This window comes from Diospyros lotus, chromosome 7 (assembly GCF_014633365.1).
Source record: "Diospyros lotus cultivar Yz01 chromosome 7, ASM1463336v1, whole genome shotgun sequence".
Classification (NCBI taxonomy): Eukaryota; Viridiplantae; Streptophyta; class Magnoliopsida; order Ericales; family Ebenaceae; genus Diospyros; species Diospyros lotus.
The window spans coordinates 31,573,288-31,596,979 of record NC_068344.1 but is presented as its reverse complement, the minus strand read 5'-3'; the positions used below and the strand labels follow the sequence as shown (position 1 = coordinate 31,596,979).

At 37.9% G+C, this 23,692-nt stretch overlaps 2 protein-coding genes across 4 annotated transcripts in view; both read left to right on the top strand.

Moving 5' to 3' along the window:
- LOC127805999 (dicer-like protein 4) overlaps positions 1-15,541 on the top strand; it is a 77,970-nt gene extending 62,429 nt beyond the window's left edge. For 2 of the 3 annotated variants that reach the window (XM_052342917.1, XM_052342916.1), the window contains exons 18-25: positions 8,071-8,276; positions 8,402-8,611; positions 8,845-9,306; positions 9,431-9,703; positions 12,747-13,073; positions 13,632-13,941; positions 14,011-14,122; positions 15,105-15,541. In XM_052342917.1, coding sequence (XP_052198877.1) covers positions 8,071-8,276; positions 8,402-8,611; positions 8,845-9,306; positions 9,431-9,703; positions 12,747-13,073; positions 13,632-13,941; positions 14,011-14,122; positions 15,105-15,255 — 2,051 coding nt within the window. In that variant the 3' untranslated portion in view covers positions 15,256-15,541. Of the gene's footprint in view, positions 1-8,067; positions 8,277-8,401; positions 8,612-8,844; positions 9,307-9,430; positions 9,704-12,746; positions 13,074-13,631; positions 13,942-14,010; positions 14,123-15,104 lie in introns of all 3 variants that reach the window. The other variant, XM_052342915.1, reaches the window with a different exon arrangement.
- A 794-nt stretch (positions 15,542-16,335) lies between these two features.
- Positions 16,336-23,499, top strand: LOC127805998 (DNA replication licensing factor MCM5). The gene is made up of 18 exons (XM_052342914.1): positions 16,336-16,702; positions 17,314-17,457; positions 17,553-17,732; positions 17,815-17,913; positions 18,150-18,286; positions 18,387-18,492; positions 18,834-18,968; positions 19,046-19,123; positions 19,316-19,420; positions 19,536-19,627; positions 20,191-20,323; positions 20,440-20,535; positions 20,742-20,833; positions 20,906-20,996; positions 21,438-21,547; positions 22,462-22,591; positions 22,681-22,782; positions 22,957-23,499. Exons 1-18 carry the CDS (start codon positions 16,409-16,411, stop codon positions 23,038-23,040), a joined length of 2,208 nt encoding a protein of 735 aa, XP_052198874.1. The 5' UTR covers positions 16,336-16,408; the 3' UTR covers positions 23,041-23,499.
- Positions 23,500-23,692: the final 193 nt, after the last annotated feature.

Genomic DNA, 23,692 nt, shown 5'->3' with positions numbered 1-23,692 from the left:
GGTGGGAACCTACAAATTGATTAAGGGGAAGAAGCTACAACAACTATTCAAGAGGAAGATATCTCAGGTGGCACAATTGTTTTCAATTGAAGCCACTAAGCACCTTGAAACAAGGGAGGGAGAAGGCTTTATACCTTATTACTAGTTGAATATCAAGACCTCTTTGTAAAGCCTAAGTCACTAGTCACTACCACCCGAAAGATCTTTGGACCACACCATACCCCACCAACCTAATGTTGAACCAGTAAACATCAGGTCCTATAAATACCCACCCAAGCTTAAATTTGAAATCAAGAAACTTGTGAAAGACATGTTGAGCCAATCTGTTATCAGACCTAGCCATAGCCTATTTGTTTTCCCCGTCCTATTGGTTAAAAAGAAATATGGCACATGGCGTTTCTGTGTTGACTATAGACAACTCAATGTCATTACCATCAAAGATAAGTTCCCAATCCCAATCATTGGAGACCTAGTAGATGAGCTGAAGCACAGTTCTATATTCTCTAAACCGGACCTAAGGTCAGGCTACCATCAAATTAGGATGGACCCAAATGACATTCCCAAAGCAGCCTTCAAGACACACCATGGCCATTTTGAATTCACAGTGATGTCTTTTGGCCTAACCAATGCCCTTGCTACATTTCAAGTCCTTATGAACCAAATTTTTGAACCATACCTCAAAAAATTCGTATTAGTCTTCTTTGATAACATTCTAGTATGTAGCCCTTCATTTGATCAACAACTAGAACACCTTAGGACTACTTTTGAGATCCTGAGATTCAATCGGTTGTATATCAAACAGTCAAAATGTGCCTTTGCATAGAGACAGATGGAGTATCTTGGGGACATCATTTTCGAGGTTGGAGTTGGCATGGATCCCAAGAAGATTGAGGCTATTTTGGCAATAGCCTGAGCCATCCAACATCAGGGCACGGAAATGGTTCTTGGGGTTCACTGTTTATTACTAGAAATTTGTGAAATGGTTCTTGTGGTTCACCGTTTATTACTAGAAATTTGTAAAGAACTATGGGTTGCTTAGTAAGCCACTAACTGAACTACTGAAGAAGGATAGTTTCAGGTGGAACCCTAGGGCTGAGGAGGCTTTTGAACAATTGAAGAAGGCACTAAGTGAGGGCCTATGTTGGGTTTGCCAGACTTCAGCTAGCCATTCACATTGGAGATAGATGCCAGCAACTCGGGAGTAGGAGCGGTGCTCTCACAAGATGGCAGGCCATTGGCTTTCCTTAGCCAAGCCCTAGCCCCCATGCACCAAGGACTTAGCATCTATGAAAAAGAACTGATGGCAATCCTCATGGCAGTGAAAAAGTAGCGGCACTACTTATAAGGGGGAAGGTTTATCATCAAAATAGACTAGGAAAGCCTAAAATTCCTATTACAGCAAAGGCTGCATACCCAATTACAAAAGAAATGTGTGGCTAAACTCATGGGGTTGGATCATGTGATACATTCCAAGAAAGGAAATGAGAATGTGGCAGCAGACACATTGCCTTGCTGCCAAGAGGAAGGGATGACTATAGCCATTTCAGCAATAGTACCGGATTGGTTCTAAGAAGTAATAGGCATCTATCAGAAGGGAGAGTGGACCAAGAAGTTATTGGAGCAACTAAACATTGATGCTAACAGTTGGTAGGACTATGCATTAATCAATGGAGTGATAAGGTACATAAGCAGAATGGTGATTGTGGATTGCAAGGAATTGAAGGATAGAATACTGCAAGCACTACATGGGTCACCTATAGGAGGCCACTCGGGTATGCAGAATACCTATCGTAGGGTGAAGCAGGTATTCTTTTGGTCTTAGCTAAAAAAATATGTGTGGGATTATGTGTTGAATTGTGACACGTGCAAATGATGCAAACAAGAAATGGTGGCTCATCCCGGTCTCTTACAACCCTTGGCCATTCCAGAGCAGGCATGGACTAATGTGACCATGGACTTTATAGAGGGACTTCCAAGTTCAAAAGGGAAGGACTGTATTTTGGTAGTAGTAGACCGGTTTACTAAGTTCGCCCATTTTATTGGCCTATCCCACCCATTTACAGCACAAGAAGTAGCTAGAGTGTACATGGAGAATGTGGTGAAGATGCATGGAATCCCTTACTCCATTGTATCAGACAAAGACAAAGTATTTACTAGCCTATTTTGGAGGGAACTTATTGGCACTAAGCTGCATATGTCCACTGCATACTATCCTAAGATGGATGGTCAATCAGAACGTTTCAATCAGTGTTTGGAGTCCTACTTGAGGTGCCAGTTTCTTCTAGAAGGGGGTGACAGAAGTGGCTGGCAGTAGCTCAATGGCAGTATAATTCGAGTTTTCACAGCTTGATCAAAATGACTCCATTTGAAGCACTTTATGGCTATAAGCCAATATTACTTCCCGCTATTGGGGGGCAGACTATGGTGGCTGCAGTTGGGGCTTACTTGCTACAAAGACAAGACACTATATGGATGGTGAAGGCTGAATTGGCTGACAAGAAACAGAGTGAGAGGGAATTTTCAATGGGGAGGAAGTCTATTTGAAACATAGCCAACAGCACCTCAAGGCTTTGACCCACCAGCCGCCCTAAGTAATGTGGACCATTTACTATCTCAGAAAAGATAGGGACAGTGGCTTACAATTTGCAATTACCAGAGGAATTACATATCCACCCAGTCTTCCATGTTTCTCTCCTCAAGAAAGCTATGAGAACACAGAGGTCCAGCCCAACACTTTCTCTTATTGTGGGAGAATAAACGGAAGAAGCAGTGCCTATAGCTATCCAAGACAAAAGGGTGGTTCACAATCGTGGGATTCCTCTCACCCAAATATTGGTTAAGTGGTCGTCCCTCCACTCAAACAACAATACATGGGAGTATTTGCCAAACCTTCTCAGGCAATTTCCCAACACGGCCAGCCTACTACACATTTATTGAGGATAAGAAATGATTTAAAGGGAGGGGATTGTCACGTTATTAGGCTATTAGGCCTTGTAAATAAGGTTGTGTTTGGCATAGCTAGAGGAATGTTCCAGCATGTCAAGTAGAAAAGTTGTAATGCCAGGTGGGCAAGCTGGGTAACCGTTTTGGCACCCAAACCAGGCTATGGATCAGTATAAAGAACACTGACCAACGCCAATACTCACACGATAATTGAATTGAAGAATTCTATTTCCCTCCTCAATTCTGTTTCCCTCTCGTCTATCTCTCCTCCTTCCCCTCTCTTTCTCTCGAATCTTCCCCTTAATTCCTAATTCTCTGACCTCAACCCCTTCTCAACGACTGAGAATTTCCCTTGTCAGATTAGGGATCTGACACCTCCTTATTGCATGTAAGGAGATCTCTCCATCCCCTGCTTCTTCCTCCAGAATCTTTTCCTCATTGGGAGCTTCATCTAATGTGAATGTTTCCTTGCCACACCTTCCAACATAATCAATTGTTTTCGACATTGGTGCCCTGGTATATATTGATCCCCACACTTGTAACATTGGCCAACTTGCCTCCACTGATCATAGGTCCCTAATCGACCTCCGAATGACTAATTCCCCACTGTCTCAAGTGGAACAACATTGCCTTTCATGTCTTGGCCAATTTTTACTATCTCCTTACCACCCCCATGGTTAAAGGCCACCTGATTGCTCCGAAAGCAAAATTTTTGCTTCTTCAGCAAAGCTTCCACCAACATCTCCTATAATTGAGCACCTTTAGCCGCCTCCTTGTCTGATTTTGGTCATTGCATCTTGATCGCTAACTTTAGTTTATCGTTCAGGCCGTTAATGAAACTCAACACAAAATAGGTCTCATTGGAACCAGGATTCAACATACACATAATGGACTTAAGTTCTTCAAATTTCTCTTGAAATTGTTGAACCATCCCCACATGTTTCTGCTTATTAAACTCCTCCACGACATTTGCCAAATTTCGTTTCCCAAACCTCGTACAAAATTCCTCAACGAAATTTGACCAACGATTCTCTTCTTGCGACTCATACCAATCTTTAAACTAGGAGTCAACCATGTCATTTAGGTTGGTTGCCACCAAGGTGATCTTCTGGTGCTCCGAAGTTTGATAAAGAACAAAGAGTTTTTACACCTTCAAATCCACCACCGTGGATTCTATCCTTCGAACATAGGCAAATCCAATTTCAGCATAGGGAATTGATGGTGGAATGGTGCAGCCTGCACTCCCAGCCTCCTACTTGCTATTTGACCCTCAAGTACCTCTCCCGCCACTACTGTTTCTGCTTCTAGATCCACCATTTCCACCGTCCTAGGGCTTAGTCTGAGCCTAGGCAAAATCGGCTCAGATCATTCCTTAGAAGGAAAATCAAGAGACAATCATACCTAATTTTATCCTACAAACATGAGCATGAAGCTCTGCATTTGCATCTGCATCTTCTCAGATCTGGCTTGTCACTTCCTCTTGCATATGCGATGTAAAACTTTGTTAGCTTAGGAGGGGAGATGAATTAAAAAAAAAAAGAAGTAAAAAATAATAACTTCAAACAATAAGTAAAAAATAATTGAAAGAATGCAACACATAGGATATATAGTGGTTCGGTTGTGCCTACTCCACTACCTTGTCTCCTCACAAAGAATTTTGTCCAACCAACTTGTGTAGCTTTTGAAAATAGGCTCAGGTACAAATCTTAACCACCAATGGCTTTTTAAGTAGGATCATCCATAACCAATGCCTTTTATTAAGATTAGGCTTAACTTTTACAAGGTCACAATAAGAATGTGAATAAGGTGTACAAGAGAAGGTATAAAGTGGTACTAAAACTATAGACACTTCTCTTGGGTTTACAAAGAGATTAAAGGGATTGGAAGATGTAAGCTTGATCCCTCTTTTTCTTTTGAATGTAAACAAAAGAGCACTTGTTGAAAGCTTTGAATGTTCGAGATTTTAGGTTTTCAGCATTCTGTGGTTCTTCAGGCTTTAGCTTCTTTGTATAGTATTCAGTCACTTAATGCTTTTGCTAAGCTGTCCATCAAAGTGAGAGAATGTTCTTGTATCTTAACTACCACTTTTTGTCTCTATAACATCTCAAAATTCAATTAGAAACATCAAAATCCATGTATAACTTTTCTAAGAAGCATTTAATGCTATGTAACGGCTATATTTTTCAAATTTTATTGAACATTACTCGAGTACAGAGAGATATTTAATTGACTAAGTTCTATTGTTACTCGATTACAAATGTTTTGTAATCGACTATTTTTATGACTTACTCGATTACAAATTTGCTTCTACTTGATTAAATATTTTGAGACAAAAAGATTAAATATATATACTCGACTAGAAAACTATACTTACTCGAGTATATTAACATCTTTATTCAATTCACATTTTAGTACTCGATTAAATTAATGGACCAAAGACATGGCAAGATCTTGGGATATTTATACTCGATTAAAAAGATAATTTACTCAAGTACGTATAATTCATCACTCGATTAATATGTCAAGTACTTGATTGCAAAAATGGTCCAGAGACTTGATATATTTCTTGAGATTATATACTCGATTACAAAGAATATTTACTCGAGTACAAATGAATCATTACTCGAATACAAAAACTAAGTACTCAATTAATTTTACATGGCCAAAAACTTGTATTATCTACTCGAATACATAAGCCTATTTAGTTGAGTAGATTTGTTCTCTACTTGGATACATTTAGATTTTTAATCGATTATATAGCTTATATCTACTTATTTACAAACAAGATACACTCAATTAAAATAACCTGCCTATTTTGAATTTGTCTTAAGGCTTTTCTTAACAAGAGAATTACTTGAGTATAAAAGATTTTTACTTGATTACAAGAATTAGATTACAACATTACCTGAGGCTTAATACTTGATTATAAAATTCAATATTCTAACCTAATTAAGAGATATTACTTCATCACTCTATTCAACACTGAATAGTACTCCATTAAAAACTTGACTTACTCGATTAATATACATATCTTACTTGATTATTTTTATAATCATTCTTTAATCCTAACACACTATTTTGATCATCATCACTTACTAGAATTTTCCTATTTCCTCATCAAATCAAAACTTTAACAATTTAATAGATTACTCAACATGCTAGAATGCCTGATCCAACTTCCGATCAATTACTTCATCAATGGCTCTGATTCTTCCCTGCACGTTTGACATTGTTGCATTAACTTGTTGAAGTTGCGTGTCCATCTCCTTCGTTCTCGTGCCATCCGCCATCATTTTCTGCTTTGAAGTAAGCTGTCGTGGGCCAAGGTTCAAGCTCTGATACCAATTTGTTAGGACCTCGTGTCCTGACAAGGAAATTTCTCTTCTCAAGAGGGAAATTAGGGTTAAGGAGGGGACAAAGAAGGAGAGAACATAGAAAGAGAAACTGAAACAGAGAGTTCTGAGGGAGACAAGCTAAATGTCATGTACCTAGGGTTTACCTAGAATTTGATAAGGAATTGAGAGAAATCAGAGGGGGAATTAGACGGATAGGGAAGGAAATTGGATCAAGAAATGGGGAAGATTACAGAGAACAACAAGGAGAAGGAAAACAGAACAGAGAAGGGAAGAAATTAGAGGGAGAAAGAAAATTCTTAGAGAGAAATCAGAATTTCTTTTATCATTTAAAAAATATCCCCCAATCTCTTACAAGTAGCCTTTATATAGACCTTAGCTAGTTGTTAACTGATTCTTAACAGCACTTATGTGCTTCTAACAACTTGTAAAATATCTCCTAACAACTACTATAAACCTATTATCATATTACCCCTTTATTGCTCCTAGGGTCATGACATTGAAGAGAGAGAAGAGGATAATTTGGTTATAAATTTCCGTAAACCTCTTATTGAATCGGGAGCTCTTATATAGCCCCTCTTTCTCACCAATCTCTATCAGTTACAATCCTTAGCAACCTGATGATTACACCCCTCCAACAGAACTAACAGCTACAACCTCCTAACTACCCAAATTACCCAGACTAACAACGCAACTATCTCTTGTTACATCACTAACCGCCTACTGTTACAATCATAGGAAAGCAAAATACAATTTTGCCCCAGATTCCACATAGGGTCCTGACAGACAGTTATTTTGCATATATAAGTCAAACGTCGTGATCCCTATTTAAAATAGGGATCATGGCATCAAATATATCCAAAATACAATGAAATGGTTTTATTTCCATTCTTGTTGCACCAATATGAATCAAACAATCTCATGTCACATGATGTACCATATATTTCATATTTCAGTGTATGGAACAGAAATAATCTAAGGAACCATTAATCAATAATCAATAATACATTAATCTCAATGGGCATATTTATGTAGCTTGTGGATCCACATTATACTAGGGTACCTTCAGATCAAGCTTACCTATGCCCACATACCCAGTGGAGTCACCAGGGTTGCAACTGGCCTTGTCCCCAACCATTGGGAAACTGGAATCTCTTTTGTTGCTAGTGAAGAGCAGTCACTGGAAGTGTCATCCACTTGTCACACGCCAAGCGGTTCTGACAACTGCTCTCCAATTTGCCTCCTCAAATCTAACACCTGGTGACCATTATAGCCATAGGAAAGTAAGAAACACGGGAGAAACCCAAAGAACTAATGGTGGTTTGTGTCAATGAAGCATAACATCCACAAAATGAGGTTGATCTTGCTTTTCTCTCTTTTCTTTTTCTTTTTCATTTTCCTCTTCATATTAGATTTTCTACTACTTTTCACACACCATTCCTCTTCATGTTTAATTTTAGGTTCCTCAGGCATTTGCCTGACATGTTCTTTGTTACATGTAATGGTGCTGAGTTAATTTTATTACAATTTTTGTTAGGGTTAAAATAATCACTGTTTAATGTTCTTTGTTTATTTTATGAAGTGTGAACAGGGAAGTTCACAAGTAACTAGAAAGTTACATGCATGCTTAATTTAAGTTTCTTGAGCATCCACCTGAGATGTTCCTTGTTCCATGTAACTGAGTTATAATTGTCATAATTCTTGCAATTTTTGATTGGGTTAAAATAATCACTGTCTAAACTTAGCCTGTAATTGCTTATAAATATTTTAGCAGAATTACGTGAAAAAGAGGAGCACTTCATTGAATTACCTCCTGAGATTTGTCAGTTGAAGATAATTGGTTTTTCTAAAGATATTGGAAGTTCGTTATCTTTGCTGCCATCAATTATGCACCGTCTAGAAAGCCTCCTTGTGGCAATTGAACTGAAGGATAGGTTATCTGCTTCATTCCCTGAGGGTGCTAAGGTTACTGCTCATCGTGTAAGACTTTTCTCTTTCATTTGAAAAATCTTTTTGTTATGATATGTGCCTTTAGTTTCCCCGCCCCCTAATTTCAATTTGAAAACCAACTTATGCTGAAAAAGGGCTGTCAACTTATGTATTAGGTTCTTGAAGCACTTACAACCGAGAAATGCAATGAACAATTTTCTCTTGAAAGGCTCGAAGTGCTTGGGGATGCATTCCTCAAATTTGCAGTTGGCAGGCATCTTTTTCTTTTACATGACACCCTTGATGAAGGACAACTGACAAGGAAGCGTTCTAAATTAGTCAACAATTCCAATTTATTCAAGCTGGCAACAAAGGGCAAGTTACAGGTAACTGTTGAAATTTCCAGCTCTGACTTGGCCAATAATTCTAATCACGATGAAAATATTATTCTAAGATTATTTTTGAAATGCTTAGCCATGAAATGTGTACTCTTCTTCCTTTGGAAAATTGTAAATTGAGTGTCAAAATGTACAAAATAGGTTCTTTCTAACTGCATCAATTTCAGATGCTGCACTGTATTTGGTCACTATAGCTGTTTAGTATTATGTGCATTTTTCAGGCATACATACGAGATCAACCATTTGATCCCTCCCAATTCTTTGCATTGGGTCGCCCTTGTTCAGTATTATGTAGTAGAGAAACAGAGACTGCAATACATTGTTCTCAAGGAGATAGTGAGAAAAATGTTGTAGACACAGAAGTGAGATGCAACAAAAGCCACCAATGGTTGCATAAGAAAACTGTTGCTGATGTGGTTGAGGCTCTAGTTGGTGCATTCATTGTCGATAGTGGCTTCAAGGCAGCAACTGCATTTCTCCAATGGATTGGCATACAAGTTGACTTTCAGGCCTCACTAGTCAGTAATATCTGCTCTGCCAGTGCAATCTTCCTGCCTCTCACTGCTCGTGTGGATATTGCTGCACTTGAAACTTTGTTGGGGTATCGGTTCCATCATAAAGGTTTGCTTTTACAAGCATTCATTCATCCTTCTTTCAGTGCCCATTTGGGAGGCTGCTATCAGGTATGCATTTGTTTTTTCCTCACTGCTATGGGATGCGTTTCTCTTTCCTCCCTCTCATGAAACTCAAGGTTGTATTCAATACATTGAGTTGGTGATTGTGCAACACTTTGATGTTTTGAACCAGAGGCTGGAGTTCCTTGGAGATGCCGTTTTGGATTATTTAATTACATCCTACCTGTTTTCAGTGTACCCAGAACTGAAGCCTGGTCAATTAACGGATTTGAGATCTTTATCTGTAAACAATAACTCCTTTGCCAATATTGCTGTGCATCACTCCTTCCACAATTTTATTCTGTGTGATTCAAGTAGCCTATGCACCTCTATGGATAAATATGCAGACTTCATTGGAGCGGTGGCTTCACAAAATGTTTCCAGGGAAGGACCTAGCTGCCCAAAGGTAGTTGTTGTAGACCTTAATCATTGTTTATAGAGTATGGTACATTATTTAGATGCATTCTTTGTCTGGATTGTTTTGCTTAATGAAGCTTATGAATTTTAACTGATCAAGCCAATCAAGTTTCTGTACTGGGCTACATGTTCAAATCCCATATCTGATGCTAATATTAGTGCATTTCTGCTAAGCTTTGTGCGAATATCCGTGTTCAAATGCCACGAACCACATTAATATTGATGCTGTCCTAAAAGAAATTGAAAATCTGTGGACTAATTTTGAGCCAGAGTCAAAGGCACTAAATTAAATTGCAAGCAAGAATTCATAATTGACAGGGATCTCCAGGATAATGGCATGGCAAGTCATGAGCATGTTTGATATTTCTGCAAGTGAATCATGTACCTTTATATGTTGTTTTAAGTCTTGCAATAAGATATGGTATATTGGTAAAGTAAAAACCTCAAGAAAGATTGTTGACATTTTACCCACCGCCAAAACCCAAATCTCAACTCACAAAATTGTCTTGTAAATGAATTTACAAGAATATTTTCTAAAGTTTTAGCACATTGTTCTCTGGTAATATTTATCATCATTGTGGGAAGATAACTTTAAAATAGTCTCAGGGCTTCATTCAAGAATATTCTTTGGATTTACTTCCTATAAGGGATGGCAAAGGATATCAAAGACTTCAGGCATATTAGTTTACCAGGGGGATTCACAAAATTTTGGCTTTAGACTCCTTCACGTGAGGCGTGAAGTGTTGCCTATTGTAGTAACAGGATCTCAATTATGTTTTTTGGGGAGAAAATTTTCGATGCATTTCTTGTGGCTATTCAAGTGTTGAGTTGAGGATTAGGGGTAGGATGTTTGGCTTACTTCTTGAACCATAAGGAAGGGATAAAGAAGTGTTGGATGTCATTCTTGTGGCTAATGAGAGTGTTGACTCAAGGATTAAAAGTTGGTGGCCAGTCGGTTAGTTCTGCCAGGACAATTTTGATTTGAATTTCCATTTGCACATGTTGGTTAGAGTGGGGTTCGGTTCTATATGCAACTGTAAGGCATTCCCCATGCACGAGGTTCCATGCTTTATGAGGCTCATTTTTATATGTAGCCTTACTCTTGTTTTGCAAGAAGGTTATTTGCATTACTTGAACTCATCACCTTCTAGGCCACAGAAGAGTAATTTTACAGTTGCTACAAAAGGTGCCCTCTTAAGTGTTCTCCATAGTTATAAGAGTTTACTTCATGGTTACCTGCATGTCCTTAGTTATGGAAGTCTTAAGCAAATGATTAAGCTTTGCTGTATATGGAAGTTTCCTGGAAGGTTTATGAGGTGGGTGGTTTTGATGGCAATTAACTCTCAGTCTTGCATCTTTATGCTAATGAGATTCATTATGGGCTTTAATTAGCAGGCGGTTACTGTTCATGTGTTCTCATGTGCTTTGAAGCAACATCAGGTTGAAGAAAACCTTGCTTAGTTGCAGAGTCAGTTTTGATTCCTTCTGGAGAGGGTCAAAATGTAGGCAAAACCTCTGGTCATGTTCTTTAGGTGCTGTTTTTTACTTGGGACTTATTTGTCTAGTTTTGGGTGTGTTTTTCAAGGCTAAAACTGATCAAGACTTGGTGATTGAAAGATTTAGCAGTTAACAGGGTGGAAGGACAATATTTCTCAAGAGGGTAAAAATGTATTGAGGCTACCAACTTTATGTCTTTGTTTACTCGTCTTCCATTAGTTTGCAAGAGAGTTAAGGATTTATTATGGGAACAGATCAAGGATAAATATAAGCATTATCTGGTGGATTGTAACAGCTTATTTATTACAATAGGATGTCTTTTACTTTAGCTTTTTTGGGCAAATGGTTTTGGAGATATGCCTATGAGCAAGATAGGCTTAGGAGAAGGGTGGTTAGATGAAGCCCCTAGGACACAGGTCGAATGGTCGGATGAGTAATATGCTGGTATCAATTCAGTGGGTTGTGAGTTCGATTCTCACCCTGCGCAAGGGCCAAAGGCCCATTCTGTGATTTACCTCCCCTTGCATAATCGAGGACACGAGTACCGGGGGCCACGTAAGGGCGGTCATCCCAAGGGTGGTTAGATGAAACTATATTGGAATGTGGGAGGATTCGGTGACCTTAATGTTTGTATGCCTTACGTTTTGGGGCTTCATAAGGGCCTTTGAAGGAGTTGTAATGATTTCCTAAGGCATACTAGGCTTCGTGTTTGGAAAATTGGAATTGGGAGGGAGCTTAACTTTTGATCTATCTATGGTCTAGACAAGATAAGTTGGAGGTGGTTTTTTAGTCTTTCCCTGTTGTGCTTGTATAATAGTGGACAAGGATGCTTTTAGTAGGGACTTGAACGATTGGGAAATGGAGTTGATGGATCTTTTGGTGATTCTCTATCCTTTACCTCATAACAGCTAGCAGATGATATTTAAAGTGGACAATACCATGCAATGGAAGTTTTTGATATGAAATCTTCTTACACTGCTTTAATGGGTTTTACAGGCTCTTCTTTCTTCGGTTGTTCAAAGTGGCTTGTTGTTCCATGCATTTGAAAAGAGTTGTTAGTTCTTGGACATAGGCTTTTCATTCTTGAAATCAATTTCTGGATTTCACTGAATCTTCCAAGAATTCCGTGAATTCATTGTAGGTATTTGTTTCAATCCTTTTGTACATCATGGCAACCCCCTGGTGCCCTTTCAGCAAATGTTGTGTTAGGGCATACATTAAAACTATAAATGTTTTCTTAAAAAAAGTCAAATTCCTCTCAGAAAGTTCCATAAGTTGCTCCTGTATTGTTAATATCTGCATGTGCAAGTAATGGTACATATGAAATGACCTTCCTTGTGATTGGGATCAAGAGTTGCTTTATCATGTTTTCAAAGGTGATTATGTTACTTCAGTATGGTTATGCTGTCTCTATTCATCACTGTTCGGTGGAAAGGAATATGCACATTAGATTGTTCTGATTTTGGGAATACATGAGATCTTTCATTTTACTAATTTTGTGGGATTCGGATCATATTGTTTCACATGTTATCCAGGCTCTTGGAGACCTGGTGGAATCTTCCATTGGTGCCATACTTCTTGACGCAGGTTTTGACTTGAACTGTGTTTGGAAGATAATGCTTGCTTTTGTGGATCCAGTCATGAGCTTTTCCAAGTTGCAACTTAACCCAGTAAGGGAGCTTCAGGAGCTTAGCCAGTTCTATGGTTGGGACCTGAAGTTTGTATCACAGAAAAAGGGTGGAACATTCCTGGTTGAAGCAAAAGTGAAAGGTGAAGATGTTTGTGCAACCACTTCTTCTTCTAACATTAGTAGAAAAGCTGCCAGAAGAAAGGCTGCAGGAAAGTTATTTGGAATATTGAAGGTAGAAATAATTTTTTCTTGAATTACCTGCTGTTATTTCTATACAAACCATGGTTCTTGCAAATACTGATTTGCATAATTGCTTAAAGAATTGGAATGTTCTATGAAAATCATCCCTTGAGAAAGCCTTAATGAAAGTCAACAATAAGAGCAAACAAAGGCCAGTCTTTGTTCAGACCTCCAGGAAAGAAACCATAATGATGTATGACAAACATAGCTATAACATCTTGGTGCAGTTCTACAAAACCTGCTGATGGCATGGGGAAAGGAAGAAAATCATGCAACAAGCTAGTGGAGGAGTCAATTTTATCATCTTCCTGATTAAGGAAGCCATAAGCTATTATTTGCATCTTCTGAAAATGATAGTTTTATCTACTGCAATACCCTGATTAATTATATATATATATATATATATATATTGGTGGTGAAGTCTATACTAAAGATGGCATTAAAACTTTGTAATCAAATTACAGATGTTTACACTTTACATTTGGGTTAACTCTTTCAAGTTTTCTTCTTTGTTTTGATTACATCTGAGTCTCTGACTCTTTATTTGCAGGCTCAAGGTTACAGAACAAAAACGAAACCGTTGGAGGAAGTTCTGAAATCAAGCCGTAAGATGGAAGCCAAACTAATTGGATATGATGAAGCAGCAATAGATGTTACTGCTCCAGATGCTATTCCGTTGCATAACCTTAACTTGCATGAAGATTCTAGAAGTCTCTGTGATGCAAAGGTGCATCCCATTAGTGAAGAGCCTAAAAAGATTTCCCCTTCCAGCATCAGATCTACGAGACATCCCCATCATTCACAGGATCTGCAATCTAATTCAACCATTGGAGATAGCAGCGATTTGGACACAGAGACAGGTATAGTCTGGATACTTCTTGCGCATTTATGGGTTTTGTATCACATTCTGAATATAAGCAATGTCTCAGGTAGCTCATGCAACAAATCAGCAAGGTCACTGTTGTATGAAATTTGTGCTGAAAACTGTTGGAAGCCATCTTTTGAATGTTGTAATGAAACAGGACCAGGCCATCTAAAAGAGTGAGTTCATATTCTTGGAATTCTTCCTATTTTGAAGGAATATTATTTGAAGTACAATTTGGTTGTGAATACCATTTAGCTGTGCAAAGCAATTTCTTTTACCATGCAAATATATGAAAGAGGCCATTGTCACTCTAATTGCGGCCATTTCCAAGAGAAATAAATGGCTTATATTATCTAAGCTATCTGTTTGGTTTACTGCCTTTATTTAGTTAATGAATTTAATAGAACTAGTGTTGGTGAAAGTATTGTGCTTTATTTTTTGTAATTTACTTATTGTTGGTGACTTTGTGGGAATGTGATATATATTTATATAACTAAATCACAAATGACTTCTGTGAATAATCTTGTTCGCACAATGTTGGCTTCTTCCCTATCAAAGTTGTCATGTCAGATAGAATTAATTGTTTGTACATTTTATAAAACTGTTTTTACGTGAAATGCACTTTATATTTCACAAGGAATTTGCATTTGTTAGCCATCTTATTAAAACTGTTAATTTCTACACATGTATTATCCACATACTTCCGCAAGATTAGTCTATTACTTTATTTTGTTAACGGAACTATACATTAATCGTAGATAAACTAACAGGAATATGTAGAAGACATATTGTAGATAAACTAGCAATTTCTGTTGCCATCTTTATCCGCATCAGGCAATTATGACAAGATTTCAGGGACCAAGTGTTGAAACCATTCATGAGACCAAAAGGAAAACTGCTTCTCGATTTGCATGAACTTTTTCTCCATCCCATGTGTTGTATTATGCCTCCAAAAGAAGTTCCATCTAGAGAACATTTTACTTCAATGCTGCTGAACTGGCTAGGAAGAACTTTCATTCCCTTAGCTTTTTTGACGTCAAATAAGCCTGTGTAATGTAATTTGGCCAAAGTTTCCCCTAGACGAACTTATCATCTTTGCTTCTTCGTAACTATACTCTCGCTTGTCTCTTCGATATTCATCCCAAAAACCTTTTGCAGATTTACTTTCAAGGTGTCTTTGAACATTGAAGAAGCCTCGGAAGAGATTGAGGTGTTTGGAGGTCCTCGTTTGAGGAAGAAAGATGCGGCAGAAGAAGCAGCTGAAGGGGCACTTTGGTACCTAAAGAATTCAGGGCACTTGCATAACTAGAAGTGAGATTCATCCAATCACTTTTTGAGCAAGATTGGCATAACCTTTCCTTACATTTGTACATGTAATGATGTACCAGCTCTTTATCATATAGATTTATAGGTGGGGAACTCTTATAGCTTAAGACCACCATCATATGAACTTAAATTGTATGTACATGTCAACAATATCAGACTGCTGCATTAGCCAAGGCATTGGCTGTTGCTGTGTAAATTAATGTCAGGTTGAAATATGGATGCAAATTTGATGGCCCTGACTTGTGACGGAAATCAAGGTGATGGGCAGATATCATTTGAGGTGAGGATCCTTCTGTGGAAGAACTTGAATGCCAAACAGCCCTTTAGTATTTGGGCAGAATACAAGGGTTACACTGGTGAGGCATGTGTCGAATGAAGTCTTGCCCGACTTTGTCCTACCATGAGGATTATTCATTTGGCGTGGTCTGTTTGGTATTTTGTTACCTAGTGTTACAAGCAAGTATTGCCACTGGCCCCCTTTTGAATATCACTCGAACTGAATCTACCTATCTCACATATTAGTCTACCATTTGGAAGTACATATTAGATTATGATTTTATATTTAATCACTCATAACACAATAAATTATAATTCATCTAAAAGAAGTCTCTAAATTTGAATAATGAATATGATTGTTCATCAGATACTGTTTTTAAAAAGAAGAAATAAAAAAATAAGTATTTCGAGACCCTTATTTTTATTTTGTTAAAATATTATGAAATTTGTTAGTTGTTCTCTTAAAGCAAATAATTCAATCCCTAAAATCCAATATTCAACAGAGATTTTAGATTAGTTTCTTTAAAATATTTTTTTTTTGTAACTTTATAAATAAATACTCTGATTTTAAAAATAAATTATTTACTCAATTATTAAAACTATTTCATATGAAACTGAAGGAAATGGAGTGAGTTCTAAGATCTTGATTATTTTTTGTTTAGGAAATCTTTTAAATAATAAAATTGAACGCGCTGAACGGTTGTGACAATCTGACGGTTGAAATGTTGGGGGACACGTACAGCGCCGTCATAACGGAGCAGAAGCTCCTTACCCTAACTCATTCCCGCCAAAATTCTTCCCGCCAAAAAATATCAGATATACAATAGCGGGGAGAGAGAGAGAGAAAGAGAGAGGCGAAGATGTCAGGTTGGGACGAGGGGGCGATCTTCTACAGTGACCAAGCGCAGTTCCCCAACGCCGGCGGCGGCGGGGGAGGCGGAGAATCGGAGCAGGCGGCGAGCCGCCACATGATCTTCCGCAAGTTCAAAGAATTCATCCGAAGCTACGCGCGCAAAGACCAGCCCAATGTGTTCCTCTACAGAGAAAGCCTCGTCCAGAACCCTAAGTTCCTGCTCGTCGACCTCGCAGATCTGTCCAAATACGACAATCTCGACGAATTGCTCCGCACTTCCCCAGCCGATTACCTTCCCCTGGTATTGTAAATTTTACCCAAAAAGCATATCTGTGATGGCAATTTTTACGATGGAAACGTATATGTTCTTATATGCATACACATACACATACATATGTAACAATAAAAATAATCATGGGGCATATATTTATAGTCGTCTATCTTTTAGTGTATCAAACGGATTTATGATTACCTCCCCCAGTATCGCAATTCACATCGCACCAAAGAACGTGTGGACATGTTTGCAGATCGAAACATGTAAATGTCTACGTGTGTCTATTTTTGCATTTTTTGCGCGTATACTATCATGGGCTAACGTTTGGATTTTGAGATATTACAGTCGGATTATCTGCACTTCCTATTTAATCCCATTATGGATCTCTGTCTGTCTATATTTGCTAGATTTATATATCATATTCGTTTGTTGATTTACGCATATCTGGACATGTGCAATTGTAGCACAGTCCAATCACTGCATTAGGAGACAGTGTCCTGGGATACATACCCTTGTTATTGTAAATCCCCTTTTATATAAAAAATGGTCTGTCCTTGTGCACAATATGTATATTTCCTCTTTCAGGCTTTGCTTTGGTCAAATTGTTTAATTCTGGAAAATTGGTCTATTGGTTTTAGTTTGAAACTGCAGCTGCAGAAGTTCTTGCAAGTTTGAGATCAAGAGTTGCTACGGAAACTGGAGAAATGGAGGAGCCAGAGACTGGGGAGGTGCAGATCTTACTGACTTCTGATGAGGATCCAGTGTCAATGAGATCTCTTGGGGTTAGTAGGTTTACTTTTTTTTTTTTTTTTTGAGCTTGTTACTAAGTTGTGTTTTCTGGATGTTGAAGTGACTGTTCTTGTTGGTCAATGAGCAGGCATCATATATATCAAAACTGGTCAAGATATCAGGAATCACCATTGCTGCATCGAGAACTAAAGCAAAGGCAACATATGTCACTTTATTATGCAGGAACTGTAAAAATGTAAAGACTATTCCATGCCGTCCAGGGTTGGGTGGAGCAATTGTACCTCGATCATGTGATCACATACCTCAGGTCTTCTCGAATACACCTTTATTAGTCCTGTGGTTTGTGTTTATTTTTTGAATTCAATAAGAGTGATTGTTAAGTTTTCTAGGCTGGAGAAGAGCAATGCCCTATGGATCCATGGCTTGTAGTTCCAGACAGAAGCAAGTATGTTGATCAACAGACCCTGAAATTACAAGAAAATCCAGAGGTAAGAACTCTTCCTTTCAATAAAAAAGAAGATGGAAATTTAAGTCATATTATGTTTTGTATTGGCAGTTCTCCACCATTTGCTCCTAATGATATGATTTAGGAAAATCCTTAGCTGAAAGTCTTGTTTGAACAGAACATAAGTTTGAATTTGAACCAATATGTAACGTTATCTGCTGGTTATATTTGTTAATCTTAACTTTTATTTGCTTATAATGTGTTTGAATGGAAATGAAGGATGTCCCTACTGGTGAGCTACCAAGAAACACGCTTATTTCTGTAGATCGTCATCTTGTTCAAACAATTGTACCTGGTACAAGATTGACTATAATGGGGATTTATAGTATCTTTCAAGCTGCCAATTCATCCTCATCGTAAGACTCTTCCACTCAATGGATTGCCTGATGACTGGGAATTTACATCCTCATTGATTTGATTATTTGAAAATTGATTTCTCATGTGGTTTTTCTTCAGCCACAAAGGAGCAGTTGCAGTTAGACAGCCTTATATAAGAGTTGTGGGAATAGAAGAAGCTAATGAGTCTGATTCTCGGTGCCCAGCAAATTTCACAGCAGATGAGGTAGTCTCTGAAGTAATCTGAATACAACATTGTGAATTAGCTTATGTTTCATAAGGTTGTTGGTTTATATGTATCCATGCCACATCCTTTATAATTTGTGAAAACTATGTTCTCTATGACTCACATTTTTGGGGATTATACGATGTAATGATAGACTGCTATCTGTGAGTAGAAGTCAACATTCAAGAAATTGTTCTAATCAAGTTGGTAATGCCACATACATAATTGAATTATTGGTAGTTTCTCAAGTTATGTCAAGGATAGTAATTAGATTACCAAAATCTAAGTGCTATATGCTATCTTCTTCAATCTTCTTGCTCCTTAATTTTCCTTCTTTTCAGATTGAAGAATTTAAAAAATTTGCATCAGAAGGCAATGCATACCAGAAGATATGTTCCAAGGTTGCTCCTTCTATATTTGGCCATGAGGATGTGAAGAAGGCTGTGGCTTGTCTTTTGTTTGGAGGATCAAGGAAGGTATATGAACTGCGGTAATCAATCTCTGTGCCCTAAAAAAATTAATAGTTACATTTTCAAGATTCCTGCTTGTGCAGATTTTGCCGGATGGTGTGAAGTTGAGAGGCGATATAAATGTGTTGCTTTTAGGAGATCCATCTACAGCCAAATCACAGGTCGGTCAAGTGTTTTTTTAGCTTCATGGAGTATACAAATCCAAATTATGTTCTCTTTGTGAAGAATTCCCTGCTTCAGTTCAAAACCATTTTGTTCACAGCTAATGCTCTTTTTTTTTTTTTTTTTGCTAATTAATGCTCTTATTTTCATTGTGAGACAAACAAGTTATTTATAGTTATTTTATCCTGAAGTTTCTCAAGTTTGTTGAGAAGACAGCTCCGGTAGCTGTATATACTTCTGGAAAAGGCTCCTCAGCTGCTGGTCTTACTGCTTCTGTTATTCGAGACAGTAGCTCAGTGAGTTTCACTAAGTTTGGAATTTTCCTTTTGTGTTTAGCTATTCTATGAATAAATTCTTGCTATTTCCCTTGAGGTACAATTACTGTCTCACAATTCCATATTTACATCTCAGCGTGAGTTTTACTTGGAAGGGGGAGCTATGGTTTTGGCAGATGGAGGTGTTGTCTGTATTGATGAATTTGACAAAATGAGAGCAGAAGACAGGTATGTAGAGTAAGATAGCAGCTCAATAAAGCTCACCTTTTACTTCTTGCTATGATATTTCTTTAACAGTTTGTCACGGTCCCAAGTCACCGTGACAATGAACTAACCAGGGCTCGGTGGTTTAGAAGGGAAATGAGTAGGATGTTGAGTAAGAGAGTAGAAAGATCAGAGGGTTAGCGAGAGAATTGGAGAAGGCGAGAGAGAGATAGAGAGAAACAGAGTAATTTTTGTATTCAATCTTTTTCATATCATCTCCCGTGGATTTTTCATATCATCTCCCGTGGAATGGGAGTATTACATATAGGTGCAAAAGGTGGGAGAAGATGCAGCGGATCCTTCCCTCCCCAGCGGTTACTACAGAATGTTTTGTCTCTTCCTAAGGCCTTTACACGTGGCCTCCTAAAGCTAACAGAATCTGGTAGCTAGAATATATCTACTAGCTGGAATATAAATGCAATAAAGGAAATACAGCAGAATATATTTAAGCAAGAAATGGAAATAATACTGGAATTAAACGTAGAAGTAGCCACAGCCGTGACACAGTTTATTTTCATGTGGTCTAGAGTTGCTATTCACGAAGCCATGGAGCAGCAAACCATTTCCATTGCAAAAGCAGGGATAACAACTGTTCTAAATTCCAGAACCTCTGTGCTTGCAGCAGCTAATCCTCCATCAGGGCATTATGATGATCTCAAGGTACATAATACCATAGCTAGTTTTATTCTTTTGTATTTCATTGTCCTTTTTTCCTTTTAATTTGTAATCTTGGACACTTTGAAATGAGTAATTAACAGAAATAATTTTCCTTGCAGACTGCTCAAGATAACATTGATTTGCAGACCACAATTCTTTCAAGATTTGATCTAATCTTCATTGTGAAGGACATCAGAATGTACAGTCAAGACAAGGTACTGAACTGTTATACCTGCTATCTGTATTTAGATTTTGATTGGAGTATTTTAAAAAAAAAAAATTGCAAAAAGGATAGTAAAAGATCCAAGGTATTTTCAGTTTCATATTAGATGTCTCTTGCATTTTGCGGCGATTCCATGTGTAAAGGTTCCTAAGCGCTCTTAATTTCTGGTGACTAATTTGCATGCCTCTTGTTTCACAGATTATAGCTAGCCACATAATCAAAGTCCATGCCTCTGCCGGTGCATACATGGGTGAAACAAGAACTTCTAAAGAGGATAACTGGCTGAAGAGGTGTAAATCTTTCTCAGACATTGATCTGTTAAATTATGCTCTGGTGCTGAATCATGTGAATTGCATGTGCAGGTACATACAATACTGCCGAACTGAATGCCACCCCCGATTATCTGATTCTGCATCCACAATGTTGCAGGAGAGTTATGTTAAGATTAGACAGGTACCTCTCAGCTGCCTCGGTGCAATAGAAAATTAGAAATGGTCTGTTATAGAATGGCTTGATCCAATCTCACATCAAAAGTAGTGTGCTTGGGAAGTCTTGGATATAGTAATTGGTCCTAGGAGCCTAAAAGTCAAATTGAACTTGCACTTTTGGGTTAGGTTTTATTATAGTACATAGACAGCTGGGGGAAATCTTGTGGATTCCAGCAACTCAATCTATTGACTTTATTACCATCCATGTAGAACCCATCCTAGTATTCTGTTAAGTTCAAGTTTGAAAACTCAGGGATTCATGCCAATAGTTTCTGTTTAATAGTGTTATCATAACAATGATTTTGTCACTGTAAGCAAACAAATTAAACAACCAAAAAGGAGAAAGAGAGAAAGGTGGGATCTTTATTATTCATCAATGTTTCTTCTATGCTGCTGCTGCTTGTAGGATGTGAGGAAACAGTCAAATGAAACTGGGGAGGCAGCTGCAATACCAATAACTGTGAGGCAGTTGGAAGCTATAGTGAGGTTGAGTGAAGCACTTGCAAAAATGACACTGTAAGTTGGTAGAGAGGATACTACATTGTTATTTAACTTATTTTCATTCTTTTGGTTTTGATAAGCAAAGATGTATATGGTACCAAAAAAGAGAGGGAACTAGAAGAGCATGCTATCCATAACCAAGAGCTATAAAATTAATAAGTTGCATCAGGAGGATGTAGAAAAGTAGAGTCCATCCTCAACCAAGATAAAGGGAAGAGCCCTTTCAACAATTAATATAGCTCTATTATACATCCCCCTACTACACCCCCCCCCCCCCCCCCCCCCCCCAAAAAAAAAAAAAAAAGATGGCTAGTGAGGAAAGCATCAAGGCTGTTGTTCAAGTAGAAAAAAAAAATCAGCTGTAGGAGGAAAATAAAACATGATCCAGATATCTTTTCATGGAACATCAGTGCTGTCGTCACAGGTACATGAAGGAATGGACAATAAAAATCCCCTATAATGAACGTCATACCCAACCGTTCTCCCCTGTGACTAATCAAAGGATAATTCATTGACTGTTAGAAGAGTGACTACCAATACTTATAATATAATGCCTTTGGAACATTAATTGTATTGTGCAGATAATGATAATATAGACGGGTAAAGTTGTCCCTCTCTCTAACAGCTCAAACCTTAGTTTTTTATTTACTGCATTCTACGTGATGGATTTTTCTCTACTTGAAACTTGAGCCTCTGCATACCTTTTACTTATCCTATGCTTAGGCAATGTTCTCAAATGATATGACCTTTTCAATTATTTGACAATCCTTTAACCTCAGGGTTCCTAAACTGGTAGAAATTTTACAGATTTGATATGGATATTAGCCACTAACACCTAATACCAACACAAATTTGATTTTAGTCGGAGCCATTTAGGGGTCATGGTTTCCCGTTTACTAACTTCATTCATTGTTTGTTCACTGATTTAGGTCCCATGTTGCAAATGATAACCATGTCATGGAAGCCATCAGGCTTTTCAACAATGCCACAATGGATGCAGCAAGGTCTGGAATCAATCAGCACATTAATCTTACTCCTGATATGGCAAATGAGATAAAGGTTTGCATTGGACATCATACTTGGTTCGTTCTTCCCCTTTTCATAGTTTTCTTACAAAAATAAAATGAAGCAATCCTTTCCATGAGCAGCATGCAGAAACCCAAATAAAGAGAAGAATGGGAATTGGAAGCCACATATCAGAGAGACGGCTGATTGATGAGCTTTCACGAATGGGGATAAATGAATCTATAGTAAGGATTAACTGCTTTTAATCATGGATGAACTATATAATTTTATGGATCTTTGCCCCTCCGATCTTCATATATTTTGGGTTTTGGCTGCAGAAGAGTGGTTTAGATGGCAAGGAATATGGTTTGGCGAACAACATTTTGTAAGAACTAAGTGACTTTTTCATATTTTGGCAGGTTAGAAGAGCTCTATTGATCATGCATCAGAGAGATGAAGTTGAGTACAAGCGAGAAAGGCGCATTGTTGTTCGCAAAGCTTAAATGTGTCTGCAGTAACCGAACTATAAGTTATTAGCACCCGCTTTAGGATATGCAGAAATCATCTTTCTGAAGCTCATATTTCCTTGAATGGAATCAGCTTTGTGCAGTTGCATTTCTCTGGGTGATTTGCTGATGCACAAAAGGGCAAACGTGGAGCAATTTTTTGCAGGACTCTTAGGCCTGGAAGGACAAAACTTGAATTTCAGAATCGTAGTACTAGGGAATTTGACTAACTCTGGTTTAATGTTTAAATGGTTTCTCTTCATATTGAAGCCATTTGATAACCTGAGTTTAAAATTTGATGGAAAAGACGGTATTTTAATCAGCTTCATGGCATTAACAAGGAACGAATTGCAATGTCTACCATTTTAGCATTCAGGGTGTGATCTAATATTCAGATTTATAAGTTAGCAAAATAATCGTAAGATTTAAACCAAATAAGCTGGTACGCAATAAAGTTTAATTTAGTAGCCGTTATGTCCCAATTGTGTGTCGCTTTGGCACTTTTTTTTTTTTTTGTATCTTTGATAAAGTGACAAGGCTAATTCTTACTTTACACGGCAGCTAGGATTAGGGTGATTTACATGTTTAGGCTCTGGGTAGTTTGTGTAATTTATGGTAATTTACATGTTCTCGTAATGCTTCATAATTT

Excerpts from the sequence above, each read along its gene's own strand:
- LOC127805998 (XM_052342914.1), top strand. The coding sequence starts at position 16,409 with ATGTCAGGTTGGGACGAGGGGGCGATCTTCTACAGTGACCAAGCGCAG. Across the intron at positions 20,536-20,741 it reads GAATGTACAGTCAAGACAAG|ATTATAGCTAGCCACATAAT; the intron begins GTACTGAACTGT and ends CTTGTTTCACAG. Across the intron at positions 20,997-21,437 it reads GTTATGTTAAGATTAGACAG|GATGTGAGGAAACAGTCAAA; the intron begins GTACCTCTCAGC and ends TGCTGCTTGTAG.